The sequence below is a fragment of the Doryrhamphus excisus genome, linkage group LG17 (genome assembly GCF_037039965.1).
Source record: "Doryrhamphus excisus strain RoL-2023G ecotype Guam linkage group LG17, RoL_Dexc_Guam_v1.1, whole genome shotgun sequence".
NCBI lineage: Eukaryota > Metazoa > Chordata > Actinopteri > Syngnathiformes > Syngnathidae > Doryrhamphus > Doryrhamphus excisus.
This window is the reverse complement of record NC_136373.1, coordinates 12,234,131-12,253,072: the sequence shown is the minus strand read 5'-3', so window position 1 is coordinate 12,253,072 and position 18,942 is coordinate 12,234,131. Positions and strand designations below refer to the sequence as shown.

At 40.1% G+C, this 18,942-nt stretch overlaps 1 protein-coding gene across 6 annotated transcripts; it reads left to right on the top strand.

The window, feature by feature from the left end:
* The first annotated feature begins 257 nt into the window (after positions 1-257).
* On the top strand, positions 258-18,140 carry zfat (zinc finger and AT hook domain containing). Of its 6 annotated transcripts, none has more exons than XM_078798121.1 (24): positions 258-455; positions 1,056-1,214; positions 2,383-2,532; positions 2,603-2,734; positions 2,862-2,972; positions 4,235-4,387; positions 4,479-4,552; positions 5,728-5,822; positions 5,947-6,021; positions 6,344-6,492; positions 7,442-7,533; positions 9,165-9,313; positions 9,401-10,145; positions 10,214-10,331; positions 11,972-12,204; positions 12,521-12,602; positions 12,718-12,831; positions 14,702-14,875; positions 14,977-15,065; positions 15,662-15,797; positions 15,877-15,983; positions 17,367-17,457; positions 17,546-17,652; positions 17,738-18,140. In XM_078798121.1, exons 1-24 carry the CDS (start codon positions 437-439, stop codon positions 17,924-17,926), a joined length of 3,543 nt encoding a protein of 1,180 aa, XP_078654247.1. In that variant the 5' UTR covers positions 258-436; the 3' UTR covers positions 17,927-18,140. The 6 variants fall into 6 exon arrangements, with proteins under 6 accessions (XP_078654247.1, XP_078654248.1, XP_078654246.1 ...); XM_078798122.1 differs by lacking the exon at positions 258-455 and adding an exon at positions 506-658; XM_078798120.1 differs by lacking the exon at positions 258-455 and adding an exon at positions 775-904 and having other exon boundaries at positions 17,367-17,454.
* Positions 18,141-18,942: the final 802 nt, after the last annotated feature.

Genomic DNA, 18,942 nt, shown 5'->3' with positions numbered 1-18,942 from the left:
TAGCACAAAAGAGCAGATAAAGTGCAAAAAAAGTCTTAAATTAAAAAAAAAATATATACAGTTATCTACATGTCTAATCTAATATGATTTTTTTATAACACAGTATATAATGTGTAATCGTATTTATTTAGCAGCCCAATAATGTTGAAACATGTTTGTTAGTGGGACAATCACAATTATTTCGTTTGAACTCTAAACTGCAGTGTAGTCCTCCTGTCCACAGATGGCGCTGTTCCTTTATACCAACCACCAAATCCAGTCTGCTTCCGCTCATCGCCTGGTTAAGAGGACGTATTTCGCACATTCGTCAGAAATTTCATTGTAGACCAAGTAAAAATCAGCCCCAAAATTGCATATCTGTAATAATATCCAGTTCTTGGGTTGATCATATTATCTAATTAATTGTTATAAATTTTATTTGTGGGCGTTGGCGAACATGGATGGGCAAAAAACAGGTAGGAATTTGTGTTAGCTTTACGTCGAATGTGTTTGTCGGTGCTCAGTGTTGACTTGGGGCGAATCGACATAAAGTGTATTTCGTACATATATATTTTTGCCTGCCCCCACCGTTTAATGTTTAATAGTTGGAAAAATTGGAAGGTTTTGAGACAGCATCCTCGTTCGTATGCAGTAAGATAGATTTAAAAGAGAACAAGAAGTAAGAGTCTTGAAGTGACGCATTGTTAAAATGAAAATTGAACAGACTCCCGGTTGATTTGAAGATGCTGCCGCCCCGTTAAATCAGTTTAATCTATAACTCTCAAATAAACACGATGACTACTGATATCATAACCCAAACTCCACGCCATAATCAGTAAAACATTTAACATGATATGTAATTCACCAAGTAAATTGCGTCATTATATATTTTTTCAACCCCTCAAGAGCAGCATGATTATGAGAGGTCAGTAGGATAACACTGACCACACAAAATATCTTTTTTTTTTTTTTTAATTCTGGGGATATGTAACATGATTTGTGTACTCACTGTCAATAAGTAGGTTAAAAGTGGGGGCAAAATGTTGCTTATAATCTAATTCTTTATTTCTTTCCAGCTGGTTCTGTGTTTATGTGTCGGCTCTGCAACCTATTCTCTCCCACCCGCTCACTGCTGCTGGCCCATTGCTCTGAGATACACCCCCTTCATGGGCCTAGTGAAGACATCATTGTTGCTTTGCAGCCCCTTGCAGGAGTACCCTTGGAAACATTAACAGGTCAGAACTCTGATTTTATTTTCTTTTTTAAAATGTATTATACCAGGGGTCTCAAACTCAATTTACCTGGGGGCCACTGGAGCTAGGATCTGGGCGAGGCTGGGCCGCATCAGGTTTTCCAAAAAAACAACAAAAAACAGAACAGAAAAATGAATAAACTTTGCTTTGGTTCAGATTTTCTCCAATAAAAGCTCTGCTAAAACATTCCACTGTTCTCAAATATCTTACTTTTTATTTTTCTACACAAAATAAGATGAAAAATAAATAAACAAATCAAGAATAAAGAAAATCAATCAGTAATAAATAAATATAATAATAATAGTAAAATGGCAAATAATAAAAACTTAAGAAACCACATATAGTTGGTGGGTAGACAAATTATTTTTTTCAGATTAAAATGAACAAAGCATTATTAGAGCCCTGTAGACATGACAAAACACGACTATAGTCACATTTATACTCTTTTTATTTACAACATATTGCGCAACTGCAGGGTCTTGTGACACATGCTAACTCGCAAACTAGAGAGCTAGCGACCGAAACGGTAGCCTTCAAGTTATTTCCTTTAAACTTAAAAAGCCAAAAACTTACCACTTCCACACGGATAGGGAGGATAACTATTAACAGTTATTTAACCTTTAACATGAACATTAATCAAACGTAATAATTTTTTCTGGGTACATGATACCATACAGCATCCATATCAAACTTGCGCGGGCCGCACTAACATTAAACTTTTATATCAAGGCGGGGGCCACATATGGCCCGCGGGCCGCGTGTTTGAGACCCCTGTATTATACTTTTTATAATTTCCATCCATCCATTTTCCTCCATTTGTCTGGGTCATGGGGGCACCACTCATTCGGGAACCCCGGATTTCCCAGTCCCCGGCCACCTCCTCCAGCTCCACTGGGAGGACACATTTATCTCCACTCAAAGGCGTTCACAACATAGAACAAAATGATGAACAGAAAGATCTGAAACTAAAGACCTTTAGCTCTGTATGTGAGGCACTAATTAAACCTTTTATGCATATTTAAAATAAATCAAACCCATGACCATTAATTTACTGTTCTAGCTTACTGCAGTAAAAGAGCAGGAAACAAACAGTATGTATTACTTTATGCAACACAATACAGTCGTTACTGAAATACAATGACTTTTGCAGAGAGCCCTGTGAAGCGGAAACGAGGACGACCGAAAGGCTCCACCAAGAAACCTCGCACAGATTGCAGTGATGCCCGAGAAGATCCCACCCATTTTCCAGAAGACAAGGTCCAAAGACAATCAACGCAGAAGGAGGACGGAGACACACAAGGTAAAGCGTCATCAAGAATGAAGTATTGCATGTTTATGGAAAGTCACCTGCCTTCCTTTTTCTCTACTAGGTGAAAATGACAGGATATCTGGGCTGAAATGCAACGACTGTCACCGTTTGTTCAGCAACAGACGACAGATCGTCAAACACATTTGCCTGAAAGCACCAGACGAGGACGAAGAGGAGGAAGAAGTTGGCATTGGTGAGGAAATATGTAAAACAGGCATTATAAAAGTGTTAGACCCCAAAGTGTCATTCAGTCAAGGCAAGCACACAATAATAATATATTTATTTATGGCATAATTTAGTCATAATTGGCATATCTCCAGGCAACATCTGTAGAAGAGAAGTTGAGGACTCTGAAAATTTGGACCCTCAGGGAGCAGATCCAAATCAGAGTCAGGAAATCCCCATATGTTCAGACACCAAGAGAAGAAAGCGTAAGTTCCACTATAGACAGATAGTATAACATTGATAAAACCTAGCAATCTCGTCACACTAACATGCCACCAAACTTCTAAATGACAGATTTAGCAAAATTGATGTTGCATCACAAACTTCATCACGAACAAACATTTCCACTGTACAATACTCAGGATCTGCAGGTAGCAGAGATGAGGGTGCTAAGGTTCTTATTGGGAGTGACCGGGATGGATAGGATCAGAGGCCAGATCTGTCTGGACATATCCGGACCATCTCAGTCTGGCCTCTTTGACTTTATCTCCAAGGCCTCTAACATGTAATGTCCTTCTGATGTACGCGTTTTTGATCCTATCCATCCTGGTCATTCCCAATGAGAACATCAGCACCTCAGCTAGCAATATATTGGTAGAAGGGTGCAGCGTTTAGAGCTGCCATTGAGGAGGCATAGAGGAAGACCAAAGATGAGGTTTATGGATGTAGTGAAGGAGGACATGAGGGTCATTGGTGTGAGAGAGACAGATGCAGAAGACAGGGTTTGATGGAGGAGATTGATTTTCTGTGGCGACCCTTGAAAGGAAAAGCCCAGAGAGAAAGAAGAAATACTCAAGGACTCATGTTACACTGTTGTTAGCATGACAGCTGACACTTCCTCCTCACGCTCCCCGGCCAGGGCCAGTTCATCAGTTCCTTGGAGAAGCAATCTCAAAAACAGCCTCCATCAACACTTTTGGAAGGCTACCAGTGAAGAATGCCGGAAAGACAATTGGAGGGTTCTTTAAAACAAAACAAAAAAAAAGTCAAAGAATAATTATTGTAATTACATAAAACGGTAAGAGACCAGGGTTCAATTCCACCCTCGGCCATCTCTGTGTGGAGTTTGCATGTTCTCCCCGTGCATGCGTGGGTTTTCTCCGGGTACTCCGGTTTCCTCCCACATTCCAAAAACATGCTAGGTTAATTGGCCACTCCAAATTGTCCATAGGTATGAATGTGAGTGTGAATGGTTGTTTGTCTATATGTGCCCTGTGATTGGCTGGCCACCAGTCCAGGGTGTACCCCGCCTCTCGCCCAAAGACAGCTGGGATAGGCTCCAGCACCCCCGCGACCCTTGTGAGGAAAAAGCGGTAGAAAATGAATGAATGAATATAAAACGGTGTCAATCCCAGTGTAGCAACAACATCTGCCTAAGGTGATTTAGTTCTATTATATCTAAGAAAATTGTGATTTTCAGAATCATGCATCCCTTGATAATCGTATAAAATTCTTCTCCTGTGTGTAGGAATAAGGAGTTTTCAACGACCAAGATCCAACAAAAAAAGTTGTATGCTTTCCGAAGATGGCGTAAGTCACCCGTCCAAAGAAGATAGCCTTACAACAGGAAGCAAAAAAAGTGTCATCAATGTTGTACTCACTGAAGAGGAGTTACTTCCAGGCCAGTGTTGTGTGCTTTTTTTTAAAAAAAAAAATCCTATAGCGACAAGTGAGACCGATAACTTTGAATGTTATCATCTCTCATACCACAGGTGTCACTAAAATGATTCCAATTGAGAACATTTCCACGGGAACGGAGCATGCAAACATTCCGGGTGACTTTCAGGTGAGTCTGGTAATTGACACAAATGAGATGAATTGAAATCTTTGTGCGTTGTTAAGATGGATTATGGATCTGACAAAAGCATTGGATACACAAACTAGTAGAACGGTATAATGGGTGGTTTTGAATTGGATGAAATGCTACCCAGACATTTTTCAGCACCGCCCGCTTTAGATGATTTTAACTGATTGTCACTTCAAGGCACGCAGAATATCCTTGTAACGCAGACTAGCACGAATGAGCGACAAACACTGCGTCTGCATTCTCACACTCCCGGTTGGAATAGATTCGATTAAGGATCGACCGATACATCGGCCAGCCGATATATCGGGCCGATATTTGCGTTTTTTTCCTTCTAACGGTATCGGCCGATACGCACGTAGGTTCTCCAATGTATTTTTCCACCGCATGATTTACAGTCAGGCATCCGCCGGGGCAGCTTTGTGTTTCACTACACACGTAGTCGCAGTACCCCGCCCCCACTGTTGAATCACATCAAGGGCGCGTTTTCACAAGTAAAATTGTTTAACGAAATGATTAATCTACAAAGTGTAAGATTAAATATACAGTATATATAAAATACTGAATGTTTTCTTTGTTCTTTGTGCCCTGTGATTGGCTGGCCACCAGTCCAGGGTGTAACCCGCCTCTCGCCCGAAGACAGCTGGGACAGGCTCCAGCACCCCCCACGACCCTTGTGAGGATAAGCGGTAGAAAATTAATGAATCTCCACTATGCATCAACAAACACTATCCCCACACTCAACTGACTGACTGTCATCACAAAACCCCACATTTTAATGTTTAAGCCTGAGGGGTTTATATCGCTGAGTGGCTGCAAATTCTAAACCTTTTCCGGAATCCGTCACGTGGTACAACCGGGCAGCGAGGCTTCGGGACGTCATCAATTCAGGCCCCTCCCCCAAATGAATCAAGCCTCGGTGCACGCTTCGCGGAAGTGCCCACTCGATTACTCGACACACGCTTGTAACATCACTACTGCTAGCGTATTATTCAGGGGCCGTGTCAAATGTGGAAGCGGGCCGTGTCCGGCCCCCGGGCCTTAGTTTGGGGACCCCCCAAACATTAACAGTTAAATGCATATTGTGTTCTATGGCTGTATAAACAACAAATGCATTTGCCAGTTTATTTCTTTTTATTTGTGTTGCAAACATCCAGAGTACTCAAACATCTCAGGGTGATCCAACAGACATTGTGAGTCAATCCCAACCAACAGCTTGTGATGAAGACCCCAAAGCAGACCAGGAGCTAAGGTACTAATATGTACAGTAAATATAATCTTACACAGATTGTCTTTCTTTTGTCATAATCAAATGTATGAAAAACAAGTGTTTGCATTCTGACATTTTTCAACTTCATTTTGTTTTCTACTTCCAGCTGCAGTTCAGACAAAACGACACCACCACCTGGAAAAGGCTTCCAGGAATATTCCATCAAGCAAGATGCACCCAAGTACTGTATGAATCTGTATATTTCATTGATTGTCTGAATACTTTTGAAGTTGTAGCTATTGAAATGATGCAACTCTATACAGTTACTAGGGGTTAGGCTAGACTGCTTTGTAATTGGATGTTTACTGCTGAGTGTGTGCAAAGAACTGTCCCGAGAGGAATGTTTGGGTGAGTCTAGTCTCTTCATGTAATTGTTCATTGTTTCACTACTTTTGTCAGTGTAGTCACAGTAGCTTGTTTTTAAGGGCAATTGAAGAATCTAACCTTTCACTAAACTTTAGCAACAACAATAATGATACTTGTCAATGTGTGTCTCTCCCCAGTTTACTCCAGAGCCAGCTCAAGGTCTTTGCCTGCGAGTTTTGCAATAAGATCTTTAAGTTTAGGCACTCGCTCATATCCCACCTCAGGACACACACTCAAGAGAAGCCCTTCAAGTGTCCACACTGTGACTACGCATCAGCCATCAAGGGTAAATTGATGATCATTTACCCCTAAGCAGAGCCATTCAACCAAACATGACTATGTTCTAATCTCGTGACATCACCTTTACTTCAGAAGTACTACTAATCGTTGAAATACTGTGCCGCTTGCTATTCAGTGATACTATAAAAGCAATCTTCACTCGCTAAATGTACTTCAAAAAAGGTCAGTAAGGATAATTCATAATGCCGCCTACAGAGAACATACTAACTCCTTATTTCTAAAATAACAAATACTAAAATTGCTGATATAGTTCATCTTCAAACAGCTAAAATAATGCATAAGGCTAAAAATAACCAATTAGCTAAAAATGTCATCCAATACTTCTCTACAAGAGAGGAGAAATATGATCTCAGGGAAGAAGTACATTTGAAACACTTCTATGCTAGGACTACGTTAAAAAGCCATAGCATTTCAGTATGTGGAATCAAACTATGGAATGGATTGAGTAAGACCCTCAAACAATGCACAACGATGAGCCAATTCAAGAAACAATACAAGCAGTTGATGTTTGCTAAATACAAGGATGAAGAGTCTTGAACCAGTCATGATGTGCTATACATATCACTATATTGACACTTACTATGGTACCCATTATGTCATTGGATGCTCATATCACCTCGTATTTAGGTATGTGACAAAAAACAAAAAAAAAACTTAAACTATATTAGGAAAGCAGGAAGTGAACAAATGTAACAGTTACTGATTGTAAAAGTACCAGATGGAGGGGTAGGATTTAATAAACTTTGCTTCTTCCTACTCCTTTTGGACATGTGGAACTGTGAACTGATTATGGGATGCATTCAATTGTAATCTGATGCATGTTCAAAGGTAATAAAACCATTACCGTACAGTAGGTCTTTCTTTGGCAGGAGCTCCCATTTAATATCACTTGTTCAATTCTTTATTTTCTCCTTATTTTCCGCTTTGTCTCGAAGCCAACCTGAACGTTCACCTGAGGAAGCACACCGGAGAGAAGTTCAGTTGTCAACAGTGTCCTTTCCAATGCCTAAGCCCAGGACACCTTAAGGTCTGATTTCAATCATTCCAATTCATATTTGCAGTGGTACTCACATGATGTATAATGTGAGGCACTATTGTATGCATTTATTTTTTAAAACAGTCTGAGTTTAGCCTACCATAAAGCAGTATACTGGTTAGTGTGCAGTGTTTTAAACCTAGACTTTAATAAGAGACTTCAATCCTTGACAATCCCAACCATTTTTTACAAGACAAGCCCTTCAGTACCGGCTATGTTAGATGACTTTGGCTGATGTTTCAAGGCAGACAAAATATTGTTTTCTATAGCTACATAAACATGGAACCTACCAAATGAAAGATTAGACTTCCGACTTTCATCAGAAAAAAAAGTTTGTTTCTACCTTTTCTATCTTCCCGTCTTTATTCGTCAGCAGTAAAACATAGGTAAGTTTCAGGAAAATATCAGTTACCAACTACAAGGGAGAACACCAGGTTTTTGTGAAAAGATACATTTAAAGTAGTGATGTCCGATATTGCCTTTTTGCCGAAAACCCATATGCCGATATTGTCCAACTCTCAATTTCCGACACTGATATCAGGTGATACCGATACCGGTATGTGTAACATGACATATGGTATCTCCTGTGGTGCAATGAACACACGTGTTGCATACAGCATTTTTTAAATATTGGTTTTCATGATTGGGAAAAAATCCAACACAGATATTGCATTTATTTACTGGTACTGATCGATACTGATAATTATTGGACATCCCTAATTTAATGTATAACTTTCATGATTTTTTTGCTTTTGTGGCAGCTGAATAAACACACAAAAGGTTGTTCTACATCAAAATAACAATTTATATACAAATATAACATCATGAAGTATTTGCATTTGGAACAGAACTGTGTGTGTGCCTGCACATGTGTTAAAATGTCTCAATGCGTAACACAGTGTCACAATGCGTAACACAATGTCACAATGCGTAACACAGTGTCACAATGAGAAAGACAATGGCACAATGCGTAAGACAATGGCACAATGCGTAAGACAATGGCACAATGCGTAAGACAATGGCACAATGCGTAACACGATGTCACAATGCGTAACACAATGTCTCAATGCGTAACACGACGTCTCAATGCGTAACGCGACGTCTCAATGCGTAACGCGACGTCTCAATGCGTAACGCGACGTCTCAATGCGTAACGCGACGTCTCAATGCGTAACGCGACGTCTCAATGCGTAACGCGACGTCTCAATGCGTAACGCGACGTCTCAATGCGTAACGCGACATCTCAATGCGTAATGCGACGTCTCAATGCGTAACGTGACGTCTCAATGCGTAACGTGACGTCTCAATGCGTAACGCGACGTCACAATGCGTAACGCGACGTCACAATGCGTAACGTGACGTCACAATGCGTAACGCGACGTCACAATGCGTAACGCGACGTCTCAATGCGTAACGCGACGTCTCAATGCGTAACGCGACGCCTCAATGCGTCACGTGACGCCTCAATGCATAACACGATGTCACAATGCGTAACACAATGTCACAATGCGAGCTACAAGCTACATTCCTCCACTCTCTCTTACGTCCTTCTTGTCATGTGTTTGTGGTTCACATAAGAATAAATGAGAGGTGACTTGATCAAACTGTTTCTGGTTCTCCAGGTCCACATCGAGCGAGTACATTTGAAGCTGAAGCAGCATTGCAGCTACTGCCAGAAAAAGTACTCCGATGTGAAGAACCTAATCAAACATTTAGAAAAATGTCATAACCTGAAAGACCCGATTATCTACAAGAGCTACCAGGAACTGAGGTGTCAACAACAGCATTGAAATATTTCATATTTCATCAAATTGAATTATCAGCTCACCCGCCTTGCCGCTCTCTTCTGTTTGTTCAGGTTGAAGACTCGGCAGGGTCTCCGACAACTCCTCTACCACTGTCCCACCTGCCATCGTCGCTTTAAGAACTTCCTGGAGCGTGAGCGTCACCTGCTAGTCCACGGGCCCCAGCGGCCCTTTGCCTGCTTGCTCTGTGACCACGCCGGAACCAGTTTGGCCAACCTCGCCGCTCACGTCAGGAAGCATCCGTTCTTGTACATGTGTTGCACATGTGAGAAGACGTTTGTCAGCTGTCAGAGACTCAGGAGTCATCTCGCAGAGTGTCACTCTGAGCTGGAGCAAGAGCAGGTGTTCACAGAGTGTATTAAGAACAGCTTCTACTTGATGAGTGGTGCAGGAAGCTTGTCTGGAGATGAAGACAGAGAGGACAACAGAGAAGCTAGAGGAAATGGCGATGACGTTCAACAGTGGCGGGAAGGCGAAGATGAGCAGCGAGTAAATAAGGACATTCAATTTCAGGGTGAAAATGTTGAAGAAGCTGAGAGAACAACTGAGGCATGTTCTCCAAAATCGGAACCCAAAAATATCTCTGAGGTGCAACAGGGTGCCGATTCCTCAGAGATGAACTACATGACAGATAATAATAAGCAAGGACACACCCCTCATATGGAAAACACACCCACAAATCCAAACACACAATTGTCTGATGATAACACTACAGTATCTACTTTATTATTGGCCGGGACCAAAAATCTCCCATCAGCACCTTCAGAAGACGATCGTCAAACTCCGCAATCAGAAAAGGTACAATAATTACACAAATAATAGCTTGTTTCACTAATTGATCCACTCATTTGTTTATATTATTCCAGGGATTGCAATTAAGTGCATTCCAGCAGGTGTTGTCATCCCTTCCGAAGACACATCTTGATATGGAGACATTTCAACGGCTAAGGAAAATGTATGGAGACCTGGAGTGTCAATACTGTGGTGAGATGATGTAGCCTGCATAATATACACTACTGTGTATCATCCATGAGCAAGAAATGTATCAAACATTCTACATTAACCACTTTTCACTTTTGAGGTCAACGTGGTAGAATAAGGGTGAAATATCCTTTTGGGTATCTCTGTGTGGACTTTGCATGTGCAAATTCCAAAATTAAAAATTCCAAAAAATTACTGTAACTGGGGACTCAATTGTCCATTAGTGTGAATGTGAGTATGAATAGTTGTTTGTTTATATGTGCCCTGTGATTGACTGGCAACAAGTCCTGAGATCCTGAAAGTTGGCTGGGATAGGCTCCAGCATAGCCCTGCGACCCTAGTCGCGATAGCGATAAGTATGGATGGATGCATGTTAGGTTAATTGCAGATTCTACATTGTCCATAGGTGTGAATGTGAGTATAAATGGTTGTTTGTTTATATGTGTTCTGTGATTGATTGGTGACCAGTCCAGGGTGTACCCTGCTTCTCATCTAAAGTCAGCTGGGATAGGCTCCAGCTCACTTATGACCCTAATTGAGGACAGGATGGATGGATGGATGTGAAAGAGGTGGAAACGCAACTACATCTTCTCAAATATTTCATTCATTCATTTTCTACCGCTTATCCTCACGAAAGTCACGAGGGGTGCTGGAGCCTATCCCAGCCTATCCCTCACATTCATACCTATGGACAATTTGGAGTGGCCAATTAACCTAGCATGTTTTTGGAATGTGGGAGGAAACCGGAGTACCCGGAGAAAACCCACGCATGCACGGGGAGAACATGCAAACTCCACACAGAGATGGCCGAGGGTGGAATTGAACTCCTAGCTGTGAGGTCTGTGTGCTAACCACTAGACCAGTGATTTTCAACAACTGTGCCGCGGCACACTAGTGTGCCTTGAGAAATTGTCAGGTGTGCCGTGAGGAATTATCCAATATCACTTTTTATAATTAACATTTATTAATCATCATTTGCAAATATTACTAGTATTAATAGTACACCTGGTTAGCATACACCTAGGTTAGCATACACCTCGGTTAGCATACACCTCGGTTAGCATACACCTCGGTTAGCATGCAACTCGGTTAGCATGCACCTCGGTTAGCATACAACTCGGTTAGCATACACCTCGATTAGCATACACCTCGGGTAGCATACACATTGTTTAGCATACACCTCGGTTAGCATACAACTCGGTTAGCATACCGAGATTAACATTTATTAATCATCATCAAAACTCCTCATGTAAACATGGCTACTGTCGAGTGTCCGTGGTGTAAAGACTGGCAGAGTAATGTAATATCGGACCGTGTGGCAACACCTAGCTCCTTCCTCCTATAGACTTAGTGATGTTTTCCAAATAAAAAAACGTGCCGTGGCTTAAAAAAGGTTGAAAAACACTGCACTAGACCAACATACAGCCTTCTCAAATATTTGAGGATACTTATTCACTATTGTAAACTACAGCCACATTTATAAACATTGTAAAAACCGAACCTTATTGTATATCACTAGTGACCATTGGTAAGTTATCACAACTTTTCATCCACCTCTTCTATAGGGCATCATTTTAATGTGCATGTGAGCTTAATGTGGCCAGTGAGTCTGAATCTAAAGATTGTTTTTCTGTTCCTCACAGGGAAACTGTTTTGGTACAAAGTCCACTACAACGCCCATATACGTACACACACTAAGGAGCACTTGCACTACTGCTCAAAGTGTAACTACTCTTCCATCACTAAAAGCTCTTTAAAGAGGCACCTAATTCAGAAGCACAGTGGTTTGCTGCTGACATGTTCTAATCCGGGATGTAAATACACCACTCCTGACAAATACAAACTACAAGCCCATCGAAGGACCCATCAGGAAGAGGTAACTCAGTGGAAAATTAATGTTTTTACATTCCACGACTCATGAGGCCATGATTGTTTAAATTGTGCTTTGCTGAAATTGTTGAATCTTTTGTTGAATGTGTACTGAATACAGTAATTTTGCATTGAATTGAATGTGCCTGCCTGATATAAACATTGTGGCTATCTCTTAAAATGACCAAAATGAATTTTAAAAGTACTTTAATTGAGCCATCAAAATTGTAATTTATATTTATATGCATGATTTTTAGAATGAAAATGATTTGATTTCTTGTTTGACTATTTTTAACTTGTATTATTTTTGCATGTGTTTGCAGTGCAAGAGTGCACCCTGTCCCATCTGCCATCAAAACTATCCAGAACACAGACTGAGACGGCACATCCAAATATCCCACCCCGGTAAAAGGCACACATATTCAGTATAATACGACATGAACTAGATATAAGGTCTTAAAATGGTTCAACGGGAACGGTACAGTTGGAACATACAGTTTTTTGATTGTGTGTTGAACAGATACAATACCAGTTAAAGGACTGATGGTAAAGCGTGCAGAGAAGTGTCCTTACTGTGAGTCTTACTACTTAAAGAACAGCAGTGACTTTCAGCAGCACATCTGGGCCCACCAAGGTAACAACTCGCACATAAAAGTAGGGATCGACCGATATGGTTTTTTTCGGGCCGATGCTATTACCGATTTTTTCCCATCACCCTTCGCCGATACTACTTTTGCTCCCTCAATTTACATGAGAAAATGATAACAAATATTACAGGTCTCAAGTTTAAACATTTATTGAAATGTAAACACTGAACACAGTAGGATTTTAAACGCATTATCAACTTTAAAAGGAATAAATATTCAACCATGTGCAAAACATTTCTGTCGTAGTTTAAATTGATCTAGAATCGATGTGATGACTGCTCCTCTGCCTCCACACACACAAACATATCACAATGACACAATTTAGTACGAGATATAAAACATTTTTCTCATCATTAAAGTTCATGTTGTACACGCTTAAGACCTCTGATAGCAGACACGGCTGCTCCAATTGGTTCTGTGTTTGTTTGCATGCGCACTCGGAGAGAGCGCACACACATAACGACACGCATTTAACCTCAGCCCGGCGTTGGCTGAATGAAAGTCCTCCAAACACCATGGGACTGAATTGCCAAGGTTGCCATTAAAGCGGTGTTGGTAACAGCTGTACATATTAGCCTCCAACTACATCAACAGCTCCCTAATTCCAACGGTAGGCACTTTTAAAGATGAAGCATTCAGCAGCATTCCTGGTTTTACACCACAAACTAAACTATATTTTCAAGCACGTATATTGCATGCACTTGGCCTTCTTGTTTCCTATTTCAAAGCAGGTGGCAATATTTCAACTAAGTTTAACCGTTAGAGGCTAATTAAAAGTTGAAAACGTACCCTTGTTGTGATTCACCAATCTTGTGATTGAGGGAGGGGAGTGAGGGAGGGGTACCGTGACTGCGTGCGTTGCAGGGTCTTCCGGCAACACAAAGCTGCCCGGTTGATGCCCGTCTGTAAATATTGCATCAGAAAAATACATCAGCGAACCCATGCACGTATCGGCCGATACCGATTCAAGTAAAGAACACAAATATTGGCCCGATATATCGGCCGGCCAATGTATCGGTCGATCCTTACATAAAACCCTCATGAAATCACAAGTATATATATATTGTAAAGGGAAGCTTGTAATTTACTGTAATTTTCCGTGTATAAGCTGCACCCAATACATTGAGAGGGAAAACCACATTTGTTCATATATGAGGATCAGGCAGCTCTTTATTTGACAGGAGACAATCATGAGCGATGAGAAAATTCACACTGAGCTTGTCAACCCATTGGAAATTGCAGGAGGTCATTACTCAATATGACAGCCGAACAGTCAATATAACTCACTGTGTCATCTTACAAACAACATTAAACTCATCACACAGCAGCTTAAACCTCAAAAGGAGCTTAGGAAATATGTATTACATGTACCATTCATTCATTTTCAACTGCTTTTTCCTCACGAGGGTCGCGGGGGTGCTGGAGCCTATCCCAGCTGTCTTCAGGCGAGAGGCAGGGTACACCCTGGACTGGTCGCCAGCCAATCACAGGGCACATATAGACAAACAACTGTACACACTCACTTACATGTACCAATAAGAGTTTAAAATAACAAACAGCAGCTATTTAAAAATCTATCCCTAAGAGTAGTTCATAAGAGGACGAGCAATATAGATTGGTGGCATTGCAGTGCTGCTGCTCTCCACCAGGGGGAGTTAGAGATGCACAGAGCCAGAGGGAGGCTGATGTCACTGCAGCACCATGAATACGTTGCTCAGATGCAATACCTTATGGGAAAACTTTCATCTTTTTCAGTGTTAAATCTGTATTGGTACATGTTTATGTATTTCTAAAGTATACTGTTAGAGTGTTAAGGTGCTGTGTGATGAAATTAGCGTTGTGAATTTATGTTTGCAGGTGTCAAGCCATTCGTCTGCAGTATTTGTGACTATGCAAGCCGCAGCAGGAACAACCTGAAAAATCACATGAACCGACATAACAAAGAAAGGTGTCACGTCTGTGATTTGTGCGGTAAAACGCTTAAATCCAAAGTGTCGTTGAAGACCCACAGACTGAGCCACACTGATGAAGGTATTTGCATTCTTATGACTTATCGGACATTTTAAAGATACACACCACTGTTCTCCAAAGAATTGACTGACAGAAGGAAACCGTTTTTGTTTTTAATCCAGGAAAGCGGTTTAGGTGCTCAGAGTGTGACTTCACGTCGGCTTTGAGGGCTCCATTGGTCAGACACATGGAGCAGCATGCTGAATTTAAGGTCAGACGAGAGTTGTACCCAATGTCATACCAAGCTGCACCCCATTCACTTTCCCCATTCAGGAGTGTGTTGTAAAAGTGTAAAAAGACCATCCTTTTCATGAATTTGTGTCATGTTTTATAATGTTTTAAAACACACTTTTATATAATATAATAAGTATGCAATGACGTCTGTAAAATTAAATAATTAAAAATAAAAAAAATACAAAAATTGTTAACTATAATGATGAAAATGGTAATATTAATGATGATTATAATGATGGTAATAATGATAAAGATTATAACAATAATGATAATAATAATAATAATATTACAATGATAATAATAACAGGGGAAACAAGACAGTGGCATGAACATGATTATATCTTGCAAAAAGGGGTAGGCATTTATAAGCTTTTGCTTCAGCCTACTCCTTTTGGGCTTGTTATCAGATAGTTGAATACAAATGTAAATTATGGAAAGTTATATATTGATTGATGTAAGAAATGCACTGTAATGTTTCATATATTTGCCCAAATAAAGAAAAAAAAAAAAAAGTATTGCCTCAGAAAAGCATTCATGCCTTACAAATGTACTTCATTCTGCTTTACTGTACAGCCATTTCGATGTGCTCACTGCCATTATTCCTGCAACACATCCGGTCCCTTGAAGCGACACTATAAGACAAAACACCCGGATCAGAAATACCAGAATGTCGGAAAAGGTTTCTCTGACCCGGAGTATTCAAGACAAGGTCAGATTCTAAAGTGGAACGTATTCTTAAATCATGCACTGTCTTAGAATATCTTTTTTTTTCTGTGTACTGTGTTTAGGTGGCATCAAGTGCCCTGAATGTAGGTTTGTTTATGGCACCAAATGGGAGCTGAATCGACATTTGAAGAAGAAGCATGGTCCGAAACAGATGGAATGCACCTGGGAGGTATATATAATAATAATAATAATAATACATTTTATTTGTATAGCGCTTTTCAAAATACTCAAAGACACTTTACAGAAGAATGGAGTTGAATAAAGCAAGTAAACAGAGTAGAAGACACACCAAAATACAACATTCATTGGTTAATACACAGTTAAAACTTAGTAAAAGTAAAAGCGGAGCGGGGCACAGCAGTCAGATATAAAAAGTTAGACATTAAAAACAGATTTAATGAGGTGGGTTTTTAGTTGTTTTTTTTTTATATGCACACACACGTACAGTATCCATATACTACATAGTCGTCCCTTGTTTATCACGGTTAATTGGTTCCGGACACGATCACATTAAATGAATTTTCACGACGTAGGATTCAATATTTATGAATTGAATGTTTTCATAGAGCATAGAAATCCCTTTTATGACTTTCTAAATTTTGACCACTATTAGAGCCCTTTACACTATTATTCTTTATGACACATTGCTTTACTGTAATGTGCAGACTATGGGATCACTGCCGCTAGCATAACATAGTATAGCAGGCTACCGAGCAAACTATGTAACGTCCAATTAATTTGTTCTAAATTTAAGGAAGTGGAGAATAAGGAACAGCAGCACGGCGGGCGAGTGGTTAGCGCGCAGACCAGGGTTCAATTCCACCCGTGCATTCGTGTAAAAATGGTGTGCCTTCCAAGAGTGGTACATTTATGCTGTCCATTTTACATGCATTATCACATATTTATATATTATTACAAACATATGGTGGATGAGCTGTTTTCTGTGGAAAATTGCCTGTTTTCAGAGAAAAACTAATGTATTAAATAATTTTTTAAGAACAAAAATCCCCAAGTTGGGCGGCACGGCGGTCTAGTGGTTAGCGCGCAGACCTCACAGCGAGGAGACCAGGGTTCAATTCCACCCTCGGCCATCTCTGTGTGGAGTTTGCATGTTCTCCCCGTGCATGCATGGGTTTTCTCCGGGTACTCCGGTTTCCTCCCACATTCCAAAAACATGCTAGGTTAATTGGCGACTCCAAATTGTCTCCTATTGTCCATAGGTATGAATGTGAGTGTGAATGGTTGTTTGTCTATATGTGCCCTGTGATTGGCTGGCCACCAGTCTAGAGTGTACCCAGCCTCTTGCCCAAAGACAGCTGGGATAGGCTCCAGCACCCCCGTGACCCTCGTGAGGAAAAAGCGGTAGAAAATGAATGAATGAATGAAAATCCCCACGTTTGTGGGACCCTGAATGCTGAATTGTGAATTTGTTGTTCTCCATTGTACATGTGCAAACTACAACTGCAGTTATCAAGGTTGTTAAATGATTATCTAATTAACATGACCACCTTTCTGACCATGTACATTATATGTTTTATTTGTCAATATTCAGGTTGAGGAGACAGTAGAGACACATTATGTGCCTTTGGAGCAAGAGGAGCAGTTGACAGAAGAAAATGCAGCTGCCCTGCAAGACAATGGTGGTAATTACTACAAGTACTCAGAAGGCAAATTAAAACATTTCAGTGTATTTGCATTTTAACAGGTTATTTTATTTATTTTTGCAAACAGGAGCTGTTAATATTCTGCAGCAGATAGCCGAGTTTAATTCCGAGACGCATGATGCCGTCACCTCTATGGTGGCCATGGCCCCCGGCACTGTTGCTGTGGTAGAGCAGGTAAACACCTTCCTGTGTGTCTTCTGGAAGCACACGATCTCTTTAAAATGTGATGTTTATTTGGAGTTATGGCCGGCCTTTGCAGGTGGAGGATGAGAAGGAGGTTGCCGACAATCAGCTGGTGGTTGTGAACGCAGATGGGGATCTTACGGGTGACCAGGTGATGGTGGTGGAGGAGGGGCATGGACTGGAGGCCCTGACGGTCCTCACTCAGGGCGACAACAATCACCACTTTATTGTCTATGTCCAGGAACAAACTGTGGAAATAAACTAGAAATGCTTGCATTTTGCATCAGACTGTCAATATCAATGCAGTATTCTTCAACAGTTGATAATAGGCCTTTTTATTTGACACAATAAAATCAACCAATAAGTATATACCACATGAGTTTAATTTATTTTTGTCAACAACATTTAATACAAAAAGTGCAATACCTTATACTTTTTATCTACAGAACTTATTTAATAAATTCCCTGTTCTAAACTGGCAGATGTGTCATGTGGTTCTATTTAATTAAAACAAATTCATACAAAGTTGAATTCACATTTTAGTGTTGCTTTCCTGTCTACATGGATGTTTTTCATAAATTGAGTCTTTGACAACATAATATTAGCTTGTAGCATTAATTAATTTTCCACCAGTATCTACATGAATAATTAATTCATAATTAATATACATAGACAAAAACAGGAATTGTTATACATGTTGCGGTATGCGGTGGTCTTGTGAATGTATTATTAAAAATAAAACAGTAGATGTTTATTTTCTGTAAACTAACCAGAAGCAAAAAGAACTTCATTGACAACATATTAGCTTGTAGTATTAAATAATTTTCCACCAGTATCTACATGAATACTTAATTCATAATTAATATTCATAGACAAAAATAGGAATTGTTATACATGTTGTGTAATGTGATGTTCTTGTGAATGTATTATTAAAAATAAAACAGTAGATGTTTATTTTCTGTAAACTAACCAGAAGCAAAAAGAACTTCATTGACAACATATTAGCTTGTAGCATTAATTAATTTTCCACCAGTATCTACATGAATGCTTAATTCATAATTAATATTCATAGACAAAAACAGGAATTGTTATACATGTTGTGATATGTGGTGTTCATGTGAATGTATTATTAAAAATAAAACAGTTTATTTTCTGTAAACAAACTAACCTGAAGCAAAAAAGACTCCTATTACAAAATACAATACTGTTTAATGGTACAGTACTTGTATGTTCTTTCTGTAATGGCGCGACTGGCCGGTAGGTGGCAGTAGCGCCTTCTAA

Bases quoted from the DNA above. Each gene is read 5' to 3' on its own strand.
- zfat (XM_058083541.2), top strand. From the start codon at position 829: ATGATATGTAATTCACCAAGTAAATTGCGTCATTATATATTTTTTCAA. The intron at 6,022-6,343 runs GTACTGTATGAA...GTCTCTCCCCAG, and splicing joins ATCAAGCAAGATGCACCCAA to TTTACTCCAGAGCCAGCTCA. The intron at 10,332-11,971 runs GTGAGATGATGT...TGTTCCTCACAG, and splicing joins CCTGGAGTGTCAATACTGTG to GGAAACTGTTTTGGTACAAA.